General features: G+C 40.9%; 1 protein-coding gene across 1 annotated transcript in view; it reads right to left on the bottom strand.

Annotated features, from left to right (window-relative positions):
* The window catches only part of shisa8b (shisa family member 8b), a 48,025-nt gene extending 27,219 nt beyond the window's left edge, over positions 1-20,806 (bottom strand). The window contains exons 1-3 of the mRNA XM_080872347.1: positions 20,696-20,806; positions 19,023-19,687; positions 4,301-4,425 (exon numbers count right to left, since the gene is read on the bottom strand). Of these exons, the coding sequence (XP_080728473.1) occupies positions 4,301-4,425; positions 19,023-19,654 (757 nt within the window). The 5' untranslated portion in view covers positions 19,655-19,687; positions 20,696-20,806. The remainder of the gene's footprint in view (positions 1-4,300; positions 4,426-19,022; positions 19,688-20,695) is intronic.
* Positions 20,807-21,186: the final 380 nt, after the last annotated feature.

The following is a 21,186-nucleotide window of genomic DNA, read 5'->3' as shown; positions in this document are numbered from 1 at the left end:
CTGGGACAGAGGGAGGTGATTCATGGTGCACTGACCCTTAAATGTCATGCTGTGAGTTGCTTAAAACCATTTCATAACCAAATATATATATACATACATATATATACACACACACACACACACACACACACACACACACACACACACACACACATATATATATATAGTAGATGGTAGACAAGGCAGTCTTAAGGCAAACACTTATTTTTCCTTCTAAGTTGATAGTTATGTTTGGATGTTTGTTTTCTGGTTATTGATCAGTAACAGCCACTGGACATTTTCTCCCTGTGGGAAAAAATGACTACTATGTACATAAATATGAAACACACTCCTCACTCACACCTTGCCAGAGGTGGAATGGGGCACTGTCTTACAGAAGTTTCACACCTTGGCCCAGGCGATAGTAACCACCTGCACTTTTTGTCACAACTTGGCTAATGTGAAGACTCAAATGATTAATAGTAGGTCAATGACTTTCAGGATCGCCTGCAAGGGGGCAGTTGCCACTTGAGGATAAATGCCTACTTAAGACTCTCCATCAGTTGTTTTACAACTGACAAAGACTCTTGAATGGAGACTAGAAATGTTTTCATGAACGTAAAGAAGTCCAGTTGCCTTCTTTTCAAGCACATGAGACAACAAAGAACCCCACACCTGGACAGTATGGGCCCCTGAAATGCCCTCTGACTGTCTAATTGAAGTAAAATAAAGAGCAACAAAATCTGAACACAAGAGGTCTGAACACCTTGGAGATCCACATTATATTTCTAAAAGTATTCATTCATCTGCCTTCACACTTATATGAACTCGACTGACATCCCATTATTAATCAATAGGATTTAATATTATGTTGGTTCACCCTTTGCAGCTTTAACAGCTTCAACTCTTTCAAGGTGGCTTTCCACAAAGGTTAGTGATGTTTAGGAGTGTGTGTGGGAGTTTGGGGCCATTCTTCCACAAGCACATTTGTAAAGTGAGACACTGATGTTGGATGAGAAGGCCTGGTTTACAGTCTCCACTCTTATTCACCTGCCTTTATAGACCGTGCTTTGTAGACCGGTAGTCATGTTGGAACCGTTCCCCCAGCAACCAGCAAACCCAGACTCATCTATTGGACTTCTAGACAGAGAAGCGTGATTTAGTAGTGATGAAATTTCACCAGTGGACTGGCACAAGTTTCATCCTATCGCTTTACCATGATCCATTCTTTCACAAATATTTTCACATGCAGTCTGCATGGTGCTTGAGTTTATCCACCTTTGACCATGGAAGTGACTGGAGCACCTGAATTCAATGACTGGGATAGTTGAGTGACTACTTTTATCAATACAGATGTTTTTTGTACAAAATCAACGGAATAATGAACAACTTTTTGTCTATCTTCCCCTTTCTTTAAATCTAAATTAATTTGCATTTTCACTTTTACCCTGTTTCTGTCCACACTGTCCAATTCTTATACTTCCATTAACTCACTGAAAATATAAAAACCCAACATCCATTGAGCTGCACTCAGACAAACTTGACTAGCAAACCGGACACAAAGTTGATATATTGATACAGCATTATGTAAAATAATTTTAGGTGGACTATTCTCTTTGTTTTCGGTCCTGCATCATAGAAGTGGGTGTTGGGTTGATGGTCGGGCCATGGTAATGGGCATTTCGAGTTCCTGAGGGGGTAAAGAGTGGGCCTAGAACTTGTTAAAACATAACCATTCTTTTTTGTTCCCTACATGTTAAAACTAAAATGTGAGATGTGGGTGTGCTGGATTTGGAGTTGTTTCAAAAAGCTGTACTGAGTCATACTTTTAGCAATGTAATTTGCAGATGACACAACTCTGCTGGGGCTCATCTCTGGGGGGGGGGGGGGGATGAGTCTTCCTACAGGGATGAAGTAGAGCGACTGACAGCATGGTGCACAGACTACCTGATCAGACCAATGAGCTCACTGTGGATTTCAGGAACATGGCAGAGCAGGCAAAGAAGACCCAGCAGAGACTCTATTTCCTGAGTGTCATCAGGAAAAATAACATCTCTCAAAAACTGTGGGTGTCCTTCTACCAATACTCTATTGAGAGCATCCTTTACTACTGCTTCTGTGTGTGGTTTTCAGCTCCACAGCAGCACAGAGAAAAACACTTCAGTGAATCATTAAGACTGCCCAGGAAACCATCGACTGTCCTCTACCCTCTCTTGAAGAACTGTACAGGTCCCACTGCCGTAGGAAAGCCAAGAACATTAAAAAATGTACTTGGCTGAACAGGAGTCATAACAGGAGCATTAAAGCAAGTAGCCATCAGGGCATTAGACACCACCTTGCACCATGTGTAAAAGACGTGCAATATTGGCACACATGTGATGGTGTTCCCATGCAATTGTGTTACCGCCTCCGTAAGGAAGGCACCTAATCTCCCTATATTTCATGTATTTATAATGACAATAAAGATATAGAATGTAACAGCATTCAATGACAAATATATTTTGTTCTTAAGTATATTCTCAAACAATAGGGGGGTTAACCTGTAAATTCTGTTTATGATGAATGTTCTCTGCTTGACTTTGACTCTTCACATGATTATATTATCATCTGTGCTTTTCTTTAGTAATCTTACTTGCAGTTACTGTTTGTATAAAACTAATAGTTTTCTTACTGCTGTCTTCCTTGTTTTCCTGTCAGTTTATCTTCATCGTCTCCTGTGTTTTACTTGGCTGCATCGTTATCCTAACTGGCTTCACCTGTGCTTCATTCCTCAGCTGTGTCTAATGCCCTTGTCCTTTGTCAGAGCATCTATTTCCCTCTTGGTGTTTTCCTATTTTGGATTCTTTTTTTTTCTTTGCTTGTGGACCTTTGGACTCTGTGGATTTTTTTATCAGCTGTAATAAAACGCTTCTAGTTCATCTACCTGTCTCAGAATCCTGCATTTTGCACTTACGCCCTAATCCAACAAAGTTTATAAAAACCTCCCTGGTTACTTTCACTTTCAAAATACTAAATGTCAACGGTGAAAATGCTCAACTCAAGGCTTCATAGCAGACGTTCAGAAAGAGAGAGAGAAAAGTCACACTGCAACAATCGTCCTCTTAGATTTAGTTCCAGCCAGCATATTTGTTGCCCTTTTCAAGTGCATATGATCAATGACTGGATTAAAGTGTCTGCCACATACTGCATGTGGCATCATGTCATTAGCGGGGTGTGAAATTCCACACAGTGAGAAATGCGAGATAGAAGCTGCAGGGTCTCTCATACGAGACGCCCTCTCCCACCCTTCCACACCATCAGATGCAGAGTACACACCATCACATCGCTAATCAATGTACGTGCACCATCAGTTACTGGTATGCACAAACCGAAACAATCCAAGCACACAAGAGGTGGTTTGCTCTGAGTAAAACATGGTTAAAATAGGTGTTTAAATTCCACGTTGCTGTATCTGCTGATGGAAATGTAGGAAAAAGGCACATGCTGCCTTCAGGGTTCAGGCCTGCTTCATGTTATGAATATAACATGAAGTTCAAAGCAACTGGGTTGTTGAGCAAGAGGTTTCCAGGTTCAAACCAATGACTGTAGAAAACTACTACTTTTCTGCAGTCATTGGTTCAAACCAGCTGGCTTGTTGGGGCTTTTCTGTGTAGTCTCCATGTTTTCCTTGAACATGCCTGTGATATCTCCTCACACAGTCCAAACGTGCTTTTTGGGTTAACTGGTGATTCTAAATTATTCATGGGATTTAGTGTGAATTGTTGTCTGTCTCTCTGTGATAGGCCTGCAATAGATTGACAAGCGGTCCAGAGTATACGCTGCCTCTCACCCTATGACACTAGAGACAGACTTCAGAGAGAATGAAACTAGTTATCAATTCAATAAGTTAACGCAGGATATTTCCTGTACGTTCACATGACACGTGAGACTTTGCTATTAGAAAAATCTGAAGTGATTAAACACAAAATAGAGATGAAAAACAACACAGCTGCTGCAAGCAAATCAGTGGCATGAGTGTGTGTGAGAGGAAAAACATTGTACAGGAGTCTAGCATTAAAATACTCACTCATAAGTTACCATGGCAATATGCTCCGTAACAAGTGAACTATCTTCATAGTACAGGAAACTCAGGCTTAACCCTGAAATTACCAGGGTAAGATGAAATCTTGCTTCATAGTACAGGGACAGTACTGTTAGTTGGTGAGCCTATAGTCTTGCAGTCTTTGACAGCAGTAAACTAATCTTTTACTGCATTACCTTTTACATGTGCACGTGTGTTTACATGTGTTTTTGTATGTGCACAATCTTTCTTTGCACTTACCACTCCTGCTGCGCAGCATCCTGGCTGAGACGCCGTTGACTCTCCCTGCACTGGGCGGACTGGCCGTGGCATTTTCCACCGAGCTCACCTCATTCCCCTGCTGTTTCAGCAGGTCTGTCAGCGTCCTGGAGACCAAGACACACACACACACACACACACACACACACACACACACACACACACACACACACACACACACACACACACACACACACACACACACACACACAGGTTAAAAACGGTGCTCAACTTATTTTATTTGATAAACCAAGTTAGAGTACAATAGATGTTAAATGTATGTGACTTCTTTTTGTGATATTTTATTAATGAAATGCTTATTTTTCTTTTAAATTTGACTCCTCATCCAGTCAATTACCCTGATGAAATCATAACAGAATTCTCAATAAAATATATTGATTACAAAAATTGGGGACTTGTGTTTCATTATGATTTTTTTTTGTTTGTTTGTTTTTTCCACAGGAAACAAAGACAAGCAATACTGTAAGAAAATTTAAGTACTGCGTAAGTAATTTAAAGGAAAGTTTAAGTAATTGTGGGTCATGCATAAATAAATGTGTGTATTGCACAACTTCATGTATTTTACCGAAAAGAATAATGATATTGTAAGTGGTGCCTAAATTATGGAAATTATACAGCAAAGGAGACACAAATTATACTATGAGTAATTGTAAGCATTGTGTAATTTCATGGTAATATTTAATGTGCGAAGTGAGTGGAAAAATATTTTGAAATATAATAATGTTTTTCTGCTAAATGACCATGCAATGGTACACCACCTTAAAATTACATATGCAGTATTTATAGGTAAATATAATTTCATGGTAATTTAATTTAAAATACACTGAAATTCCATTTAATTACAGAGGAATTACACACTTGGTTGTGGGCTGTATTATGACCAACAAACAATTTGAACCAAGCCACAAACATAGTGTTAAGTACATGTGTGCACAAATGACCATGGAAAAAACATTTTTACCACTTTGTGTCAGGTCTCTCTGCATGTACATTATAAAGCAAAAGATTTGTGTCAGATTGGAAGACATTAGATGCCGCTGCCTGTATTCTGACAAAGTTAACTGTTTGCATCTTGTTACATTTACTGTAGGAAATATGCTTATATAATTGAGCCTGAGCAACATATTTTTATTTTCAGGCTAAATCTCAGCCAGCTGTATTGACTGGCGGCCTTTTTGCTGCTTGTCGTGTTTGCAATATGTTCACATTGAGACTTGGCTCTAGAAGAGTTTGAGTGCAAGAAATGCTTCCAAACAAGTGTGAGTGCAAGTGTTCATGTGCACACACACACGCACACACACACACATTTTCATATCTTAGTGAGGACATCTAATTGACATAAAGGCCTTCAAACTCGTGGGGACAGGCATTTTGTCCCTATGAGTGACTGTTTGTCTCCAAAAGTAAAGTGTCGTGCCAATTTTCTGTCCTCAGAAAGATGTCTAAACATGTACACTTTACACATACACACACACTTTACACACAGATGTATGTTTATGCACAGTTTGGGGGACTTACCCTTCATCCAACACATATCTGCTGCCTGTGTATTTCCCCCAAAAAACACTATTGACTCAAAACACTTGTAGTTAAGCTTTACAAAAGGAAGTCCACAGCACCACTCATACACACACATACACACAAATGCACAGGTATACAAGACACTGTCACGGCGAGTGAGAAGAGCCGTGTGGAAAAGGAAAAGGAGGATCCAAACGCAGGCAGTCGTGAAGGCGTGAAGGTGATTTATTGAACACAAAAAATAGAGAGGCAAACGGCAAAACGGAGAACTAAACTATACTGGGACAACTAAACTACTGAGCATGAACAAGAACGAAGGAAGACGATGGTACATGATGATGGCGGCAGGGAACACACGGATGAAACTGGGTCAAACTGACCCAGAACCGTGACAGACACAGTGCTGCGAGGCTGCCGGACACTGGCGCCACCGGGCCCTCTGACCACCACCAGGCAACGGGTGAAGCATCTTGCCCAAGGACACAATGACCAAGACTGTCCAAGCTGGGGCTTGAACTGGCAACCTTCTGATTACAAGGCGAACTCCCAACTCTTGAGCCACGATCGCCCAAATAGTGCATGTTTGCTTGTCTTTGTGACCCACATTTGACTCCCAGCACTCGAAATGGTGCTGAATGATAAAGCCACTACAAAATATATATGGATGAAACACGTGGACAATGATTTAACAATAATTTCACTGAATGACTGGAACTACAGTACTGTGCAAAAGTCTTGAGTCACCCCTTATTTCTTTATAATTGGCTTCCAAGAAGCCAGACCTTCCTGTTGTTTTGAAAGAGGTCTTAAGCAATAGTTCTCCAGGCTTCCTGAAATGCTTTTCCAATTTCATTTTCAGTCCAGACCTGTACACGACCATTTTCAGATGGACTTTTTTCTCTTTGTTTGCATTTTTCATCCCTTTTTTAAAAGAATTTTGTATCAGCAAGTGGATTCTCAGAGCTGAAAACTTGGGATGTGCAGTGTGTCTTAAATAGTTTGAGAACATTGGACAATGAGGACAAAACAAATGGCAGGCCTTAAAAAAACTGTCACCTGAGAGCTACAACAATGAGCATCTACAGCCATCTGTAAAACATGGTGGAGGCTGTGTCATGGTTTGGGGCTGAATTTCAGCCAGTGGTGATGAGGATCCTGTCAAAGCTGATGTTGATCCACCTTCCACAACTACCCAAAAGCATATGATTGGTTTCATTTTAGCATGATAATGATTCCAGACAGTATATGGAATATACCAGTGTTGTGTCTACTTAGCAAAGAACCAATTTTAGATTATATTTTGGCTGTGTTGAAGAATAAAGGTGATCATACCACGCTGTAAAACGCTCGACCTATTTCCTTCAGTTCTTCATAGTGAAATATAAAGATATGAGGGATGATCCATGGCTTTTGCACAGTACTGTAAATGCTTGCACTGGAATCCAGACACGACTCATCTTCAGTTCTTCATGCTGAGTCTAATTCACTTATATAAAAGTAAGCCAATGGTTAAGACTAAACACACTAGTTCCAACATTAATAAGACCCTTTCTCATTAATGAGTCTTCCATTCTTGGTTTCTCACTCTGAACTCATTCAACATTTCTCAACATTTGACACACGAGGAAAAAAAACCAAACGTCTTGAATCATTTTCTCTCATCTTCTTTCATTTCTATAGTCTGTTTTTCTTTGAGTCTCGTTCTTTCTCTCTCACCCCCCTCCTTTCCTAAACTCAGTTCTAAATCTGACTCTTTGTCTTTTCCCTCCACTTCAAACCATACTGTTTGTCTTCCTCCCTCACCCTCTCTCTGCTCCTCATCCCTTCTGTGACTCACCACCACACAGTGCCTCGGGCCTCTGCGCACGCTTCTCTTGGCTCGCTGCTCAAACAACTTGCTGATTTGGACTTTTAATCTGCAACAAAAACTGCACCTGTCTTCAGGCTGTGTGGTGTTTATGGAGCGTTGGCTGAGCTTCATGAGAGTTTCTGTGGGTGCCTTTAAATAATGAAGACGTCTTTGTCGCTGGTTAAGAGGTTAATACTGGAGTGTGGGCTAGATTGACAAGAAAAGTCTGTAGTATCTGCAAAAACAACCCAGATGTGAACATTAAGAGGAACACATTCATTAATGAACCAGAATCAGTTGAAGTCCAGCTAGTGACTACTCTTGGACTTCATGTTTGTTTATTGGTTTACAACGGGAGTGTCAAATTCATTTTACATCCCGGGCCACATACAGCCCACTGAAACCAGGCCAGACCAGTGAAACTCCCCTTTCTACCAGTGTAAAGAAGTTACATATTTAGCTGTTTTTCTACACGATAAAGAAAAAGCTCCTGTGACAAAGACATAAATCTGTCAGCACGACTCTTTCGACTTAAATCTTAAGAAATAAATGTGTAAAATTATAATTACAAAAACAGTTACAGAGGTTCTATTAGGGACGTAGCTAAGCATTTTGGAATTTTGGCATAATTTGTGAAAGTTGAAATTTCTTCGGTATTGAATAGCAGAAACTACGCTTTCTTGTTAGAGGTAATTTTTTTTGGCGGGGAGAACCAGCGGCTGACAACACTGTAAACAACGGTAGATTGTTGCGTCATAAGCAAGCGAATAACCCAAAAATAAAGATTTTTGATGGAAAACTGGTCTCAAAGCTCACTGATGAGAGAACTGTGCAGGAAGTGGGATTTGAATGGAATTCATTACAATGTTATTCAAACATGATGCGTAGTTTTGTCTTCTTTTGCTTTTGGTTCAGTGAATTTTGGTCGGAGAGTGACGAAACCTGCAGTTTCGGAATCCATGAGATGTCTTTCAGCACTTGCATGTCCATGTACGTGCTGTCGGGTGAACAGTGTTTTGAGTTTACATCTTTTCATAGAATCTGGCCCTCTGACCACCACCAGTAGGCAACGGGTGAAGTGTCTTGCCCATGGACACAACGACCGAGACTGTCGGAGCCGGGGCTCGAACCGGCAACCTTCCGATTGAGCCACGATCGCCCCACTTTAGCCATTGTTCCAGAGGTTTTGTAGTTTGTATTTTGCAGGATCTGACCTTAGGTTAAACTTTCTGATCTGTTCCCTCCTGGGAAGATTGGCAACCACCTTTGTTACACTACTTTTTGTATTTACCCAACAAACTCACATCTAGAAAGCTAATAAAAAAAACATGCAAAAGTATCCAGACTCCCAATGTAAATGCCTCTATGATATGAAAGGGCAGGCCAAAGCTCAGAAGAGTAGCTTTTACTTTCACTGGATTGCCCTAAAGTTCCCTCAACAGTGTTCCCTGTGAAAATTATTGTTTCTGCTCTGTACTCTTGGAGAAACCTTATGGAACCTATATGTGTATTATACTTATATATTCTGTAAGCTTCTGCCCTCACTGCGCTTATTATCCTTTGACATATTATATAAAAGTATTGTGCCTGAGATCAGAGAGCTCATCAGTTCTTCCATCCTATCTCATCACATTATAGCCACAGTGAAATGAGACTTCACTAATGTCCTGTAACAATCAATTAGTCCTCTCAGGTCACCCAGATTAGAGCGTGCACAGTGAGTCGTTCCAACAAATATTAACAGTAACTCTCGAAATGTGAAATCCTCTCTGCTGTATGACTGCACTGATTGAATGTAAGATGTTCTCAGTGAGTACATTACACCATTTCTGTACACTGCGCCTACAAGCAGTAAATATCTACTATGTAAACATTTTTATAAGCTCTTGGTGATTTTGGTTTTACGGCTTTCCCTAAAACATCAAACTGTGGAGTCTGAGTGATAAACATAATGACAGATAAAAATTCCTTCCAACCAGGTTAGCCGTTGATGAGTAGTGTTTGTCTCTGACCTTTTCCTGAAAGCGGTTAAGCTTCATGCAAATGGTAACCACATTGTAACAGATGTCATTCCACTCTGAGTCTTTCTTCCTCTCATTTTTCTGCATATGTTCAACACCCGTCTTCTGTTCAAAACCACTTTCTAAAGTCTGGACTTCTGCATGCAGTGCAACAAAATACCTATAACATTGGACCAGAGCTCTTCTCGCAACCTTAGCTGTCACCCCAACATTCCCATTAAAAAGAATGCAAGTTTACAGCACTACCATGCTTTCTGCACTTTTCAAACCTACATCCAAAGCTGAACGCTACATCCATCTTTACGCTGTCTATGATTTTTTTTTTCCTTTCAGGCAAGAGGACCTTCTTTTTTTGGTTGCTTTTTTCCACCTACTACTTTTAAAACAATTAAGCACTGCTCTGTGGAGATGTGTCAGTTTTTCTTTTGTCAGTGTATCTGGTCGCACCCCTGCCACTTGGGCTGGTGCATATGCAAATCAGAGAAGCTGAGGGCACAATAAGCAGGTCAGTATCTGCAGACATCTCTACAATATTTCAATGCAGGAGCACAGATTTTTACAGAAGGCACAGAACCGCTTGAATACTTAAGACTTTCTGCAAAAAAACTCTTCATTCAGGCTTCCTACAAGTGAATGTTCCCTTCTGTTGCCATTCTGGCAGCATATTTTTCCAACAGCAACATCAGTCATTTAGAAGTGAATATCAGAAAGTCATGAGAGCGCTTTAAGCTTTTGTGTGTAATGACCAATACACTGAGCGATTCAACAGGACTTACCCACCTCCATGCAGGCTTTTGCACTGAGCACTGATAACAAGCTGGAGTGTCATCATCATCGCTTTAGTCTGGAGAATGCAATGTCTGTGTTTTCTGCAAAGAATTTCAAATTCCGATTTGTCTGACCACAGAGCAGTTTTCCACTTTGCCTCAGTCCATTTGGACATTTTGCTTCCTTTCTGCATGATAGAGCTTTAACCTGCATTAGTGGATGGCACTGCAAACTGTGGGAGTGTTTGTAAGTTTTTTCTTTGACACGCTGCCTGTCTAAGATATTCTTTTATACCCAATCATGTTACTGACCTGTTGCAATATTTTTCATGACATTGATACTTTTTCTATGTTCTACTGTGAATAAAATAGGAGATTATGTGATTTGGATATCATTGCTTTCTATTTTTTGTTGCATTTTACACAGCGTAACAAATTTTTATTGAAATTGAACAAGCAAAGGAAAACTTACAAGAAGCTGTGCCAGTGTCTAGACAAGCACACTTCATGCAGTATTGTTTTTGACTGCTTCTCCTTTTTGGCCTGTTACCTGTCAGTCAACTTATGCATAAGGACAAGAACACCTTTCAATTTAGGAAATTCAACATGTTCTTTTATCAACATTAAACCTGCGGAAGTATTACTAATGGACAGACAGCATTTCTGCTTCATAACCCTTTTCAGTTCAAATTTTTCAAAAAATGATCCAAATGTAATAGAATAAAACTTTAACAGACAAACAGACAAAACTCTAATTGTTACGACTCAATTTTTTTTGAAATGCCTTGTTCGAGACATGAGAGATGTAAGGATGGCTATCTTTGATATTTTCAATTCCCAGCACCTTTACTCAAAAAGGGGGGGCGACCACAAACACAGAAACAACACAGTGCCAAACCCTTAAGTCAGTGTGCGTTGACCCACATTTAAGTGTGTGTGGGCCCAGTGAAGCCCGGGAGTGGTGAGGAGGAGGAGGAGAGAGGAAGGTAAAGTAGCTGCAGGGTGAAAATTGTCACTTCTGATGGAGCCAGGAATCTGTCAGCTTATATGTTCTTTCACTTTGGGAGGAACTGCGACGAGTGATGATGCAGGCACATGCATATGCACACTTTATCACATTTGTTTGCAAGTATGCATGCATGCAGACATGCTCACACAAACAGTGGCGACAGGTGAGAGGTGATAGAGAGTGACAGCTCAACCCTGGAGGTACTGAAAAAGTAGGAGAAATTTTGGAAGGTGGGGTTATGGAAGTGTAGGAGAGAGCGGAGGAAACTCAGTAGTAGTAGATATTTACAGCTTGTAGTGGCTTCACTTGCTTCCTGTCTGCAGTCCGTGTACGGGGCAGGCTGCAGGGATAACTTCACATCTATCTTTTCTAGTATACCTGTTAAGCTGTGAACCATGATGCTGTTCATGCAGGTTTCATGGTGCTTTTCCTTCACAGATTAAGCACCTCCAGTATCAGTTCCAGAGAATCCAATCAAGATCCTTTTATTAAAAGCTAATTAAGAGAGAGATCCCTTATATCGTTGAGCCCCTCAGAGGACAAGCTTGTTTAAATTGTTATTTACATTATAAAACTGCAGATAGCTGTAACGTTATTACTAGTTTCTTGATTTGGAGCCCAAAAATGTGAGCTAAAGTACTGTTGGGTCACTCTCTTGTGTCTTTTGACCATTGAGCGTAGAGCCGTGTTTGTGATGGAGTTATTTATAACACTGGGTTAGCAGGGCTCTGTTAGAGATCGCTTTCAGCCAAACGATGGCCAGGATTCTCCAAAGGCTTTTGGTGTGAAAGGTTGAAAGTTTGTTGAGGTCGCTGTCTGTCACCTCCCATTACTCTGAGCCACAGAGCAAAGAGAACGGCACACAGTGGGGATTTAACTTCATTTGGTGTGGTTGTTGTACTCTGATGACCTTAAGTCTCTGTTCATCCTTGATCTTTTTCTTTGGCCCTTCTCTGTCCAGTTATGTGAAATTATCACTGGTGAGACCTCGCAGTTAATGCTGAGCTGTTAATAATCAAGGGCATCTCCTCAAGTTTGGTCTGGTTTAGGTGTGCACAGCATTGTGGATGCAGACTGTCTGATGCTCCTTGGTTTGGAACTTTCAAATGCCAATATCTATTGACTGGATTCAGTTAAAAAGTATGAGACACATCTCATCCCCCTCTTTTGTACTTCCATCATTTTTCTTCTGCTAATCCAAAATATTTCAAATAAAAGATAAGGAGCAACTGGGTCTGAAAAGTGAAATCACGAGGTACCTGCGTTCTTTGTAATGGCCAGCAGAGAGCAATAACTCTGGTTGTAAAAAGAGCAGAGATTGTATAGAAATCTATTAAAAAGTTTTACCATAGTTCTCCCTCATTGTATGATCTCATTAAAAACATTGTGATGAGCAGATGTTCTCAGTTGCTAATTTCAAGTCGTCATTAATATGCCTTAATGTTCATTTTGTACACTTTTATCCCATTTAGAGTTGAATCCATGATAAAGCAGGGCATGCTTTAAGGTGTGGGTATTTTGCATGTTCCTGAGGTAGCAACTTGTCAATCACAGTCTCCTGTTAGCAGTTTATCAGTAACATCTTCACTTCCCTTATGACATCTGGCTTAAAAAACTAAAAACAACAACAAAGAAGTGTCCAAAATGCTTATCTCAAGGCTTTAAAATAGCTTGAGGTACAGCTCTTCTCTCGCTCCTCTGCTTGACCTAAGAGGTCAAACACACTGTAACTTAAAAAAAACACTAGCAAATAGAATGAAAATACTGCAAAACCACACAAATCACAGCAGAAGTAATTTAGTGAGTCAATAACATGATTTAACAGAAGCATTGAATAGTGAACATGTAGCGAGAGCTGGAGCCCCCTGTTGAAGTACTGCAGGTTGGTCACAATAATAACAGAAACTCAGTCTGAAATTAGTAACAAATATGTATACTTACATATTAATAAAAATATATTAATTTATATGAAAAGGGAATTGAAAGAGGAGGCGAGTCATCCCCTAAATCACTTCCGTTGCGTAGTTTTTTTCTTTTGTTGTTTGCTTCTTTTTTAAATTCCGTTTTTCTTCTCTCTGCTTTTTGCATTTCCTATGTTTTCTCAGATCGTGTGTTTGACCTCTCAGGGCCACTGTACATTTCATTTTTAAAAAGTTTACATCAACGTGTCACTAGTGCCCTTGAGCTACAAAATGTGACTCAATATTTTCTATTTGGAAGCGAGAGAAAGGGTTAATAGCAAAGTGATTCTATGTGCTTTGTGTGAGTGGTGATGGACCCATATATATGCCCATGCTATATTGAGTATCACTTATTTGCGGACCTTAATACAGGGCAGAGCAGTCAAACCATTTAAGCAATGGCGTCCTTCGTTATGTAATGCAAGGACTAAAAAAGCAGCTGGCTTAAAAACACACCGGATGAAGATGACATGCCAGAGCAGTCAAAGATGTAGCTTTGATGCTGGATGGAAACCTCAAGAACAGAAAGGATAATGTTGTGAAAAAGAATTCCAACAGAAGCGTCCTTTGATGTAGGAAGGGTTTTTGTTTGAGGTTTCTTCACCAGAAAAAGTTTTCAATCTTTTAGGGGCACAATTGTCCCCGCATGGGTTCACTCTGAGTTCACGCACACTTGTTAGCATTAATCAGCGATTATAAACTGGTCACAATTGTGAATGAGAGCATGAATGGCTGTCAGTCACTCTGTATTAGCCCTGCAGCGGCAGTCTGTCCAGGGTGTACACAGCCGCTTGCCTGAAGTCAGATGGGCAAGGTTCCAGTCCCTGTGACCCTGAACTGGACAAGCAGTTCAAAAATACATGAATGAATAAATGGGTCTCTGATGAATGGATCTTTAAATGAACAACTCTGTGTATGCTTGTCTCTTGTGACTGTTCCCCTGATTGTTTCAGTCTTGGCAGTGTGTTGAGGACAAGAGTAGGTGCAGTGCTGTATTTGACACATTATCTCTGATCAGTGACGCCAGAGGGACATCACGAAACTAGCATTTTTGGCCGCTGCTATTATTTAAGACTAAATAAATATTTTATAATCACTTTGGCAACAAAAAGTCACTCATACATTAAATTAAAAATTCCTGTCATTATTGTTGTGCCTTGACACATAGATTAATTAACAGTTGTCACAGCTGTCTTGTCTTCGAAACATGCTAGCTGCTAGAAATTAGTAAAATATAAATAGATTTCGGAAGCGAGGCTTCTTCTATCCACCCAATCTTTTCCTCTCTTTTCTGAGAGCACCTGGAGCGCTGTGTCACACACACTCATTAATGTACTTACTTGCGCAAAAACACAGCCCTCCATCCCAACCATGTGACCTCCACCATGTTGTTTCCAGGTTTCTCCCGCTTTGCTAGCTGGACGCTATGTTGCAACACATCTCGCCTCATGGCTGTTCTGACCTCTCACTGTGGTTATCTGACCCATGCACATGTAACCCAAATGCCAATGCTATTATTCTTGTTGTTAATTGAACTATAAATCAAGATGAGTGTGAGTGTATGTGTGCGTGTACACGTAAAATCATTAAAGGTCATTTTTGTTTGTTTACGGTGTACAACCGGCCCCGCTCCAGTTGAAGCCTTTCATTAAACACGACACGCGTGACCTAAGGCGCTCTCCATTGTTGGCTGGGGATTAGTGCGGCTTGCAAATACCCCGAACCTTGTGCGGCTGGAACGAGTCGAGGGCTATTAGAAGGTGTGTGTGTGTATGTCCTTGTTTATATATCTTTGTGGGAACCGAAAATTGGAAGTTTACGATGCTATGGGGACAAAATCCCGGTCCCCACAAGTTTGAAGGCATTTTTCAAACTCAAAATGTGGTTTTAGTGTGTGTGTGCATGGAAGGAGAGGGGAAGGAGGTCTGCGAGGAGGATCACTCTGGATTTTAACTTTCAAAGCTGATTTGGGAAAACTGTTAGGATTTTAGCCCGCTAATCACCCTCTGCTTGCAGGATGTTAAGAGAAAGAGAAACCTGTGGTGGGAAGCAGGTGCACAGCACGAGTTTGAGAGCTGCAACAGCACACGTGCAGATTGCAAAAGTCTTGCTTTGTGCTTGGCCGCTCTAACATCCGTCTCTAAAGCGCATGCAGAATTTGTGCATCTCACCTCATGAAGTGTGTGTGCTGTATATGAAGTCCTGGATTGCACGTACACTTTTATAGCAGGGATTTATGTCAGCAGGCTAATAACTAAACAAGCAAGCAGGCAGAGCAACCCAAAAATGGTAAAGCTGTAATCTCAGTGAAATTTGTTTAATCTCAAAGGGGAGCAGTAATCTGTCAAGATGGGCTCACGGAGGGAGGATGTTTATGCCGCCACAGTGTTTCTATTTCAGCTTAGGTGCTACCCTGCAGAAAATGTTAATCCTAGTGGTTTGGTATCTGCAGAATGAGTTTTGCAGTTTGAGTTAATGGGAGACACTCAAAGACAACCGATGGTCAATGGAGGTTTTGGTGGCACCAGTGCAGCTGTCCTCATGTTTAGCTTCTCAATTAAAATTCAAGTGAGAAAAATGATGTGGGAGAGATGGGATGTTTGCAAAGTGAAATGGAAAAGGAGGGAGGAATGCATGAAGATCAGAGTGACTGAAAGTAGCTGCTGGTTTCACTTCTTATCCTTGCGAGTGAAAGGGGGGATAAAAAGCAAGAGAGGTTGATAGAAGGACATTTGACCTGGTAAAGAAGGAACAAAGGAGACGTGGAAGAAGGCTGAAGGAGAGGAGGACTCTTACGAACCAAAACAAAGTGATTTGTGGTGAAGAAATTCAGGATGAGAGGGACAAATAGCGCGTGATGAAACAGATTTTCAAGCAAGAAAATGAGATCAAAAAAATAAGCCTGGAGAGATAAGAAGAACAAACTCTATGGAGAAAAGAAAGAAGAGGCAGCTAGAGAGTTGGTTCAGGATGAAAGCAGAGAGATGTGAGCCCATGCTGCGCTGTAATGATTTCCTGAGGCGAATAGACTGAACTTTGAACCATGTATTTAACTCTATACTGCAGCTGGAGTGTATGCACGATTGCATTTGTATCAGGAGAAAGGCTAAAACTCAAACTACAAATCTTTTTTCTTCTCAAGGTTGTGTTTCAGTAACTCAGTTTAAAAGCATCAGATTCACAGTGTAAAATGTGACTTCATGTGCTCTTTCTGAAACCCTGACACATTTGTACACATGAGACATTCTAACACAGACGCACAAGTTAAAAGTGCCTAGCTGCAAAAAACAAACCCTCAAAAACTAGAAAGTTGGTTTTCTCTGTTTCATGCTTACAAGAAAAGCAAACAGTACGCAAAGAGCTGAAATATAAAAGAAAAACTGAAAAAGAAACAAATAAATGAACCCTAAGAATAGACAAGAGAATAAACAAGAATAAATATGTAAAGTTTTAGGTGTGTACACCGATGAAGCACTAGCTCAAAGCTTAGTTAACACAGGTGAAAATAAACTAGTTCACATCCATAGCTGACACTTTAGACTTTAAACTGAAAATTAAGCCTCACCCACATATAAAGCAATTTGCTCACAGCACATTACTTTGTAGCTGACAGCTGGTCACTATTTTTGACATTCCACCCTCATGTTTGTTTACCAACCCCCAGTTATGTCAATCAACAATTCGCTTCACTCCCATTGGTGGTTGCCTCAAAGCCGAGATAAGTTTAACACTGTGTGTTGTTGTGATGTTGTTTACGCTATTTCACCTCTCAAATAATACTGACATTGTATTTGTGCAATTGCAAGCGTCTTCCTGTGCTATTCTCTTTCAGCAGAACTGTCATTTTCAGTAGTGCCATCCACGAAGGCCCCATTCAGTGCCAATTCTAATCTAAACACATCCCTGTAAACCTCTGTAGGATCATACATCAGCATCTCCAAAAACCAAGAAATAAAAAGTGCTTTTACTGCACAAAATGTAATCACTTAAATAATGAGATGCGTCATTAAGTAGATTCAGATTCAAAACTGATGAGTTAACGAATGTTAAAATGTTCTTTGGGAACTTTTGTTGATGTTCGCTTATGTCATTGAGCTTTGGTAATATTTACAAGTGATCTTCATTCATGTGCAGATATTTCCCAGGACATGCCATACTCATTATAACTTTTCAGACATGTCAATAATGTGCCTGATGTTTGGACTGAGAAGATCAAGTTTTTACTGAATTTGTTCAAATTTGCACTCATAAAACTCAACTTCAGGTTAAAGCTTCATTGTCTATTGGATGTTTGAGGAAAAAATATTTGGTGATTTAAAAATACAGTACTTAGTTACTTTAAAAAAAAAAAGATAAACACATTTTCTTAAAACTTATCAAGTGCATTTGTTCTATTTCTCGACTCTCTTACCCTCTGCCTGACTCTGCTCAGATCAGCTGGTTGTGATGCTTGTGGGGAAGTTGTGGGGTGCCCTCTGGTGGACAGATGACCCAAGTTTGTAGTTGGAGGGCATTTCTCCATTTCTTTACTTTTAAATTTTCATTTTTCATCATAACATGATAAATGTTGATACCAGTAAATTGCCAAATAGCTAATATTACTCTCCTAATAAATAAGTCAGACTCAGTTTCAAATGGTCTGATGGACTTTCTTCAGCAGCGCCTAGCCTAGTATAGCGATTTTGCGCATCATGTGATACACACATTGCTTGACTCACGTCCACCATATTGGACATTATGCAACCAATGGTTGGGTTCATAGAAGTTTCTGGCTGTCTGTAGATGAAATCAGTGGCAAAGGGGTATTATACTAATATATATCCCAATGTTTCCTTTAAAGGCAGGTTTTAGTTGCACTTTTCAGTTTTATGCTGCTTGAAGAATACCTGGCTAGTGTTTGCAGACAGACATGTTCCATGCAAAGTACAGGTGACCATAACAATTTGATAGCAACCAAAGCAATTGGGGAGTCCAATATTTTTGCCTGGAGACCAGTAATTACAAGGGGGTCACAGACCAGTCTCAAATTCAAAATGTGCATTTGTTAACCCTTGACTGTAACTGTTTTGTATTTCAGAATGGTTTTTGCACGTGTCTGTGTTTTGAGGTGACTTTTAGGTATAAAGTATAAGGGCTGGGAACATTGTCTTCATTTATTAGCAATCTAACAATAACCTCTGTAAGCTGGAAAAATGAATCCTCACGAATAACCTTCCTCCTCCTTTTCCCTCATGACTACTGCTTGGTTATTAACCTGCTGGTGTGCACAGAGTGCCAAAGGAGAGGAGTACCTCTCCTGTGTCTGTGGTTGGGCTTACTCCAATACAACAAACGATCTACATTCATATACAACAAGAAAAAAAGACCCATCGATAAAGAATAAACATGTCTTTTGTCGTATGTTTTAATTAGGGGATAAATGAGCGTTTTCTAGAAATTTGGAAACCCATGCATCTCTCTCACACATGCGCGCGGGCACACACACACACACACACACACACACACACACACACACACACACACACACACACACACACACACACACGCTTCTTCACCTGGAGTTGAGGTCGGCCTGTGCTGCCCCTCCTACTCCTCCTCCGCTTCCCCCACGGCTCTTCTCCAGGCCCAGTTTAGTAAAGATGCCAACCAGTACCATGATGGCCACCACCCCACAGATGATGTACACGATAAGTTGCGTGCGGTCCCGGTCCAGGTCTCCCTGTCCCTCAGTAATGGTGGCAACTGGTTTGCCAGTGTTTGCCCAGATGGGAGTGTCATAGTTGGAGCAGATGTTCTGGTCCAAGCGCTGCTGACGGAACTGGCAGCAGAAACGGTAGAAGCAGGTACCGCAGCAGTACAGGAAGACACCGGCGTTACAGTTGAAAGGTGGGTCCCACTGACCCATGACATCATAGTAACCCTGGCAACGTGTCCCACCAGCAGGAGGGAGATCCTCATCATCTGTATCTCCACCACTGTTGGGAGTGGAAAGCCCTGTCTCTGGAGGAGTGTTTTGGGTGGTCTCTGTATAGCTGGTAGTTGTCTGGTTAGTCAGTGTGGTAGGTGAATCCTCAGTTACTCCCACAGCTGTAACTGATGGACCCTGGGCGAAGGCTGGCCGGATCACCAAGAATAAAAAGAGGAAGGAGAGAAAAAAGGGGCAGGAGAAAGGGTTGGTGGCTGCCATGTTTCCTGGAGAACCCAATGTTCCACCTACAGGCTTTGAATAGGAGGGAAGCAGGTGGAAGAGTGTTAGCAACAGAGAAACAGCACAGACATCAAACAAGGTAAAAGTAGTTTTACTGAGAAAAGCAAACCAAAAAATCCCCACAGTCTAAAAAAAATTCCCAGAAGTATCTCAAAGCATGTTCCTGTTAAAACACATGACTTATCTATTGATCTGACACATTTATGAAATCAATAATGAAAAGAGGGCAGAGTACATTTTTAAATAGGTCACTATCGGAGACTTTTGTCATAAAAGGCGATGTGATACACACTCGCTGCTCTCTCCTACTCCCTGGGTGTTTGGTATGCAGGGGAAACAACAGGAAGGCTACGCAAAGGCTAATTAACACTACCCCCAAAAAACCATTGGCTGCCCTCTGCTATCCCTTGAGCCCATCACCAGATCCTGTCTCAGTAAAACCAGGGCCATCACAGGTGACCTCTTGCACCCCGCTCACCACCTGTTTGACCCGCTGCCACTCCCGATGTCGCCTCAGGTCAATCAGGTTCCACACCTGCAGACTCACAAACAGCATCTTCCCCTGGGCCATTGCCACCGTTAACATACAATATCCTGTCCTAATCACACACCGACTCCACTCAGACCAAGTGCATTACACTACTTCCAAACACTTTGCAACCTGTTCTTCTTTTGTGTTTCTTCCTCCTATGTTCCTCGTGATTATTAATATTTTTCATGTTTGTTATTTACTCATGCTGTCTTACTATTTAATATTTTATTCCAGCACAGTTGGTGTAGAGCACTCACAATTTTGTTGTACATGTACAATGACAATAAAGGGCTATTCTATTCTATTCGATTCGTTTCTATTCGATTCGATATCAGCTGGGAGAATCAGTCTAAGGAGACTTCTCAACTTACTTTTCAAAGATATTAAAAAAATGCAGAAAAGCAAGTGACAGTTCAATTTTGTTTAGTTTTGAAAGAGCTAAATAGGCAAGTCATTTCATGCTTGAAAATCATTGACTGGGTTCTCACCTTCTTCGCAGTCCTCTGTCGACCCTGTGCGTTTCTTCCTCAAAGTTCAAGGGCAATAAAATGAAATCCCTCTAGAAATATCCACAAACTTTAGCCAGCAGCATTTTTGCCCCAAGTTTACCCTCGCTCCTCTTTCCCCTCACGTGTTCTCCATTTTCAGCCGTTGATTTAATTGAACGACTTAAACAAACCCAAAGCGATGCACTCCTTTGACCCTCTTTACACTCTTCTTTACAGTCCTCTCTATCACCTCTTGCTCTTCTTCTCTTCTTCAAACGCTGTGCAGACAAAGGCGGCTGATGTGAGTTCGGTCAATGACTTTTAGGCTCCTCTACTGCCAAGATCCCCTTTGCGCTGTGTGTGTGTGTGTGTGTGTGTGTGTGTATGTATTTGTCCATATGTGTGAGAGAGAAATCAAAAGAGTGTGTGTGGTGGTTGCACCGAGCCCTGAAACAGTTCAGGAACCAAATGCGATCTCCGCCTCTGTTTAC

The sequence above is a fragment of the Rhamphochromis sp. 'chilingali' genome (assembly GCF_963969265.1).
Source record: "Rhamphochromis sp. 'chilingali' genome assembly, chromosome: 22".
In the NCBI taxonomy this organism is placed as follows: domain Eukaryota; kingdom Metazoa; phylum Chordata; class Actinopteri; order Cichliformes; family Cichlidae; genus Rhamphochromis; species Rhamphochromis sp. 'chilingali'.
The sequence above is the reverse complement of the archived record's forward strand: the minus strand, read 5'-3'. Positions and strand labels throughout refer to the sequence as shown.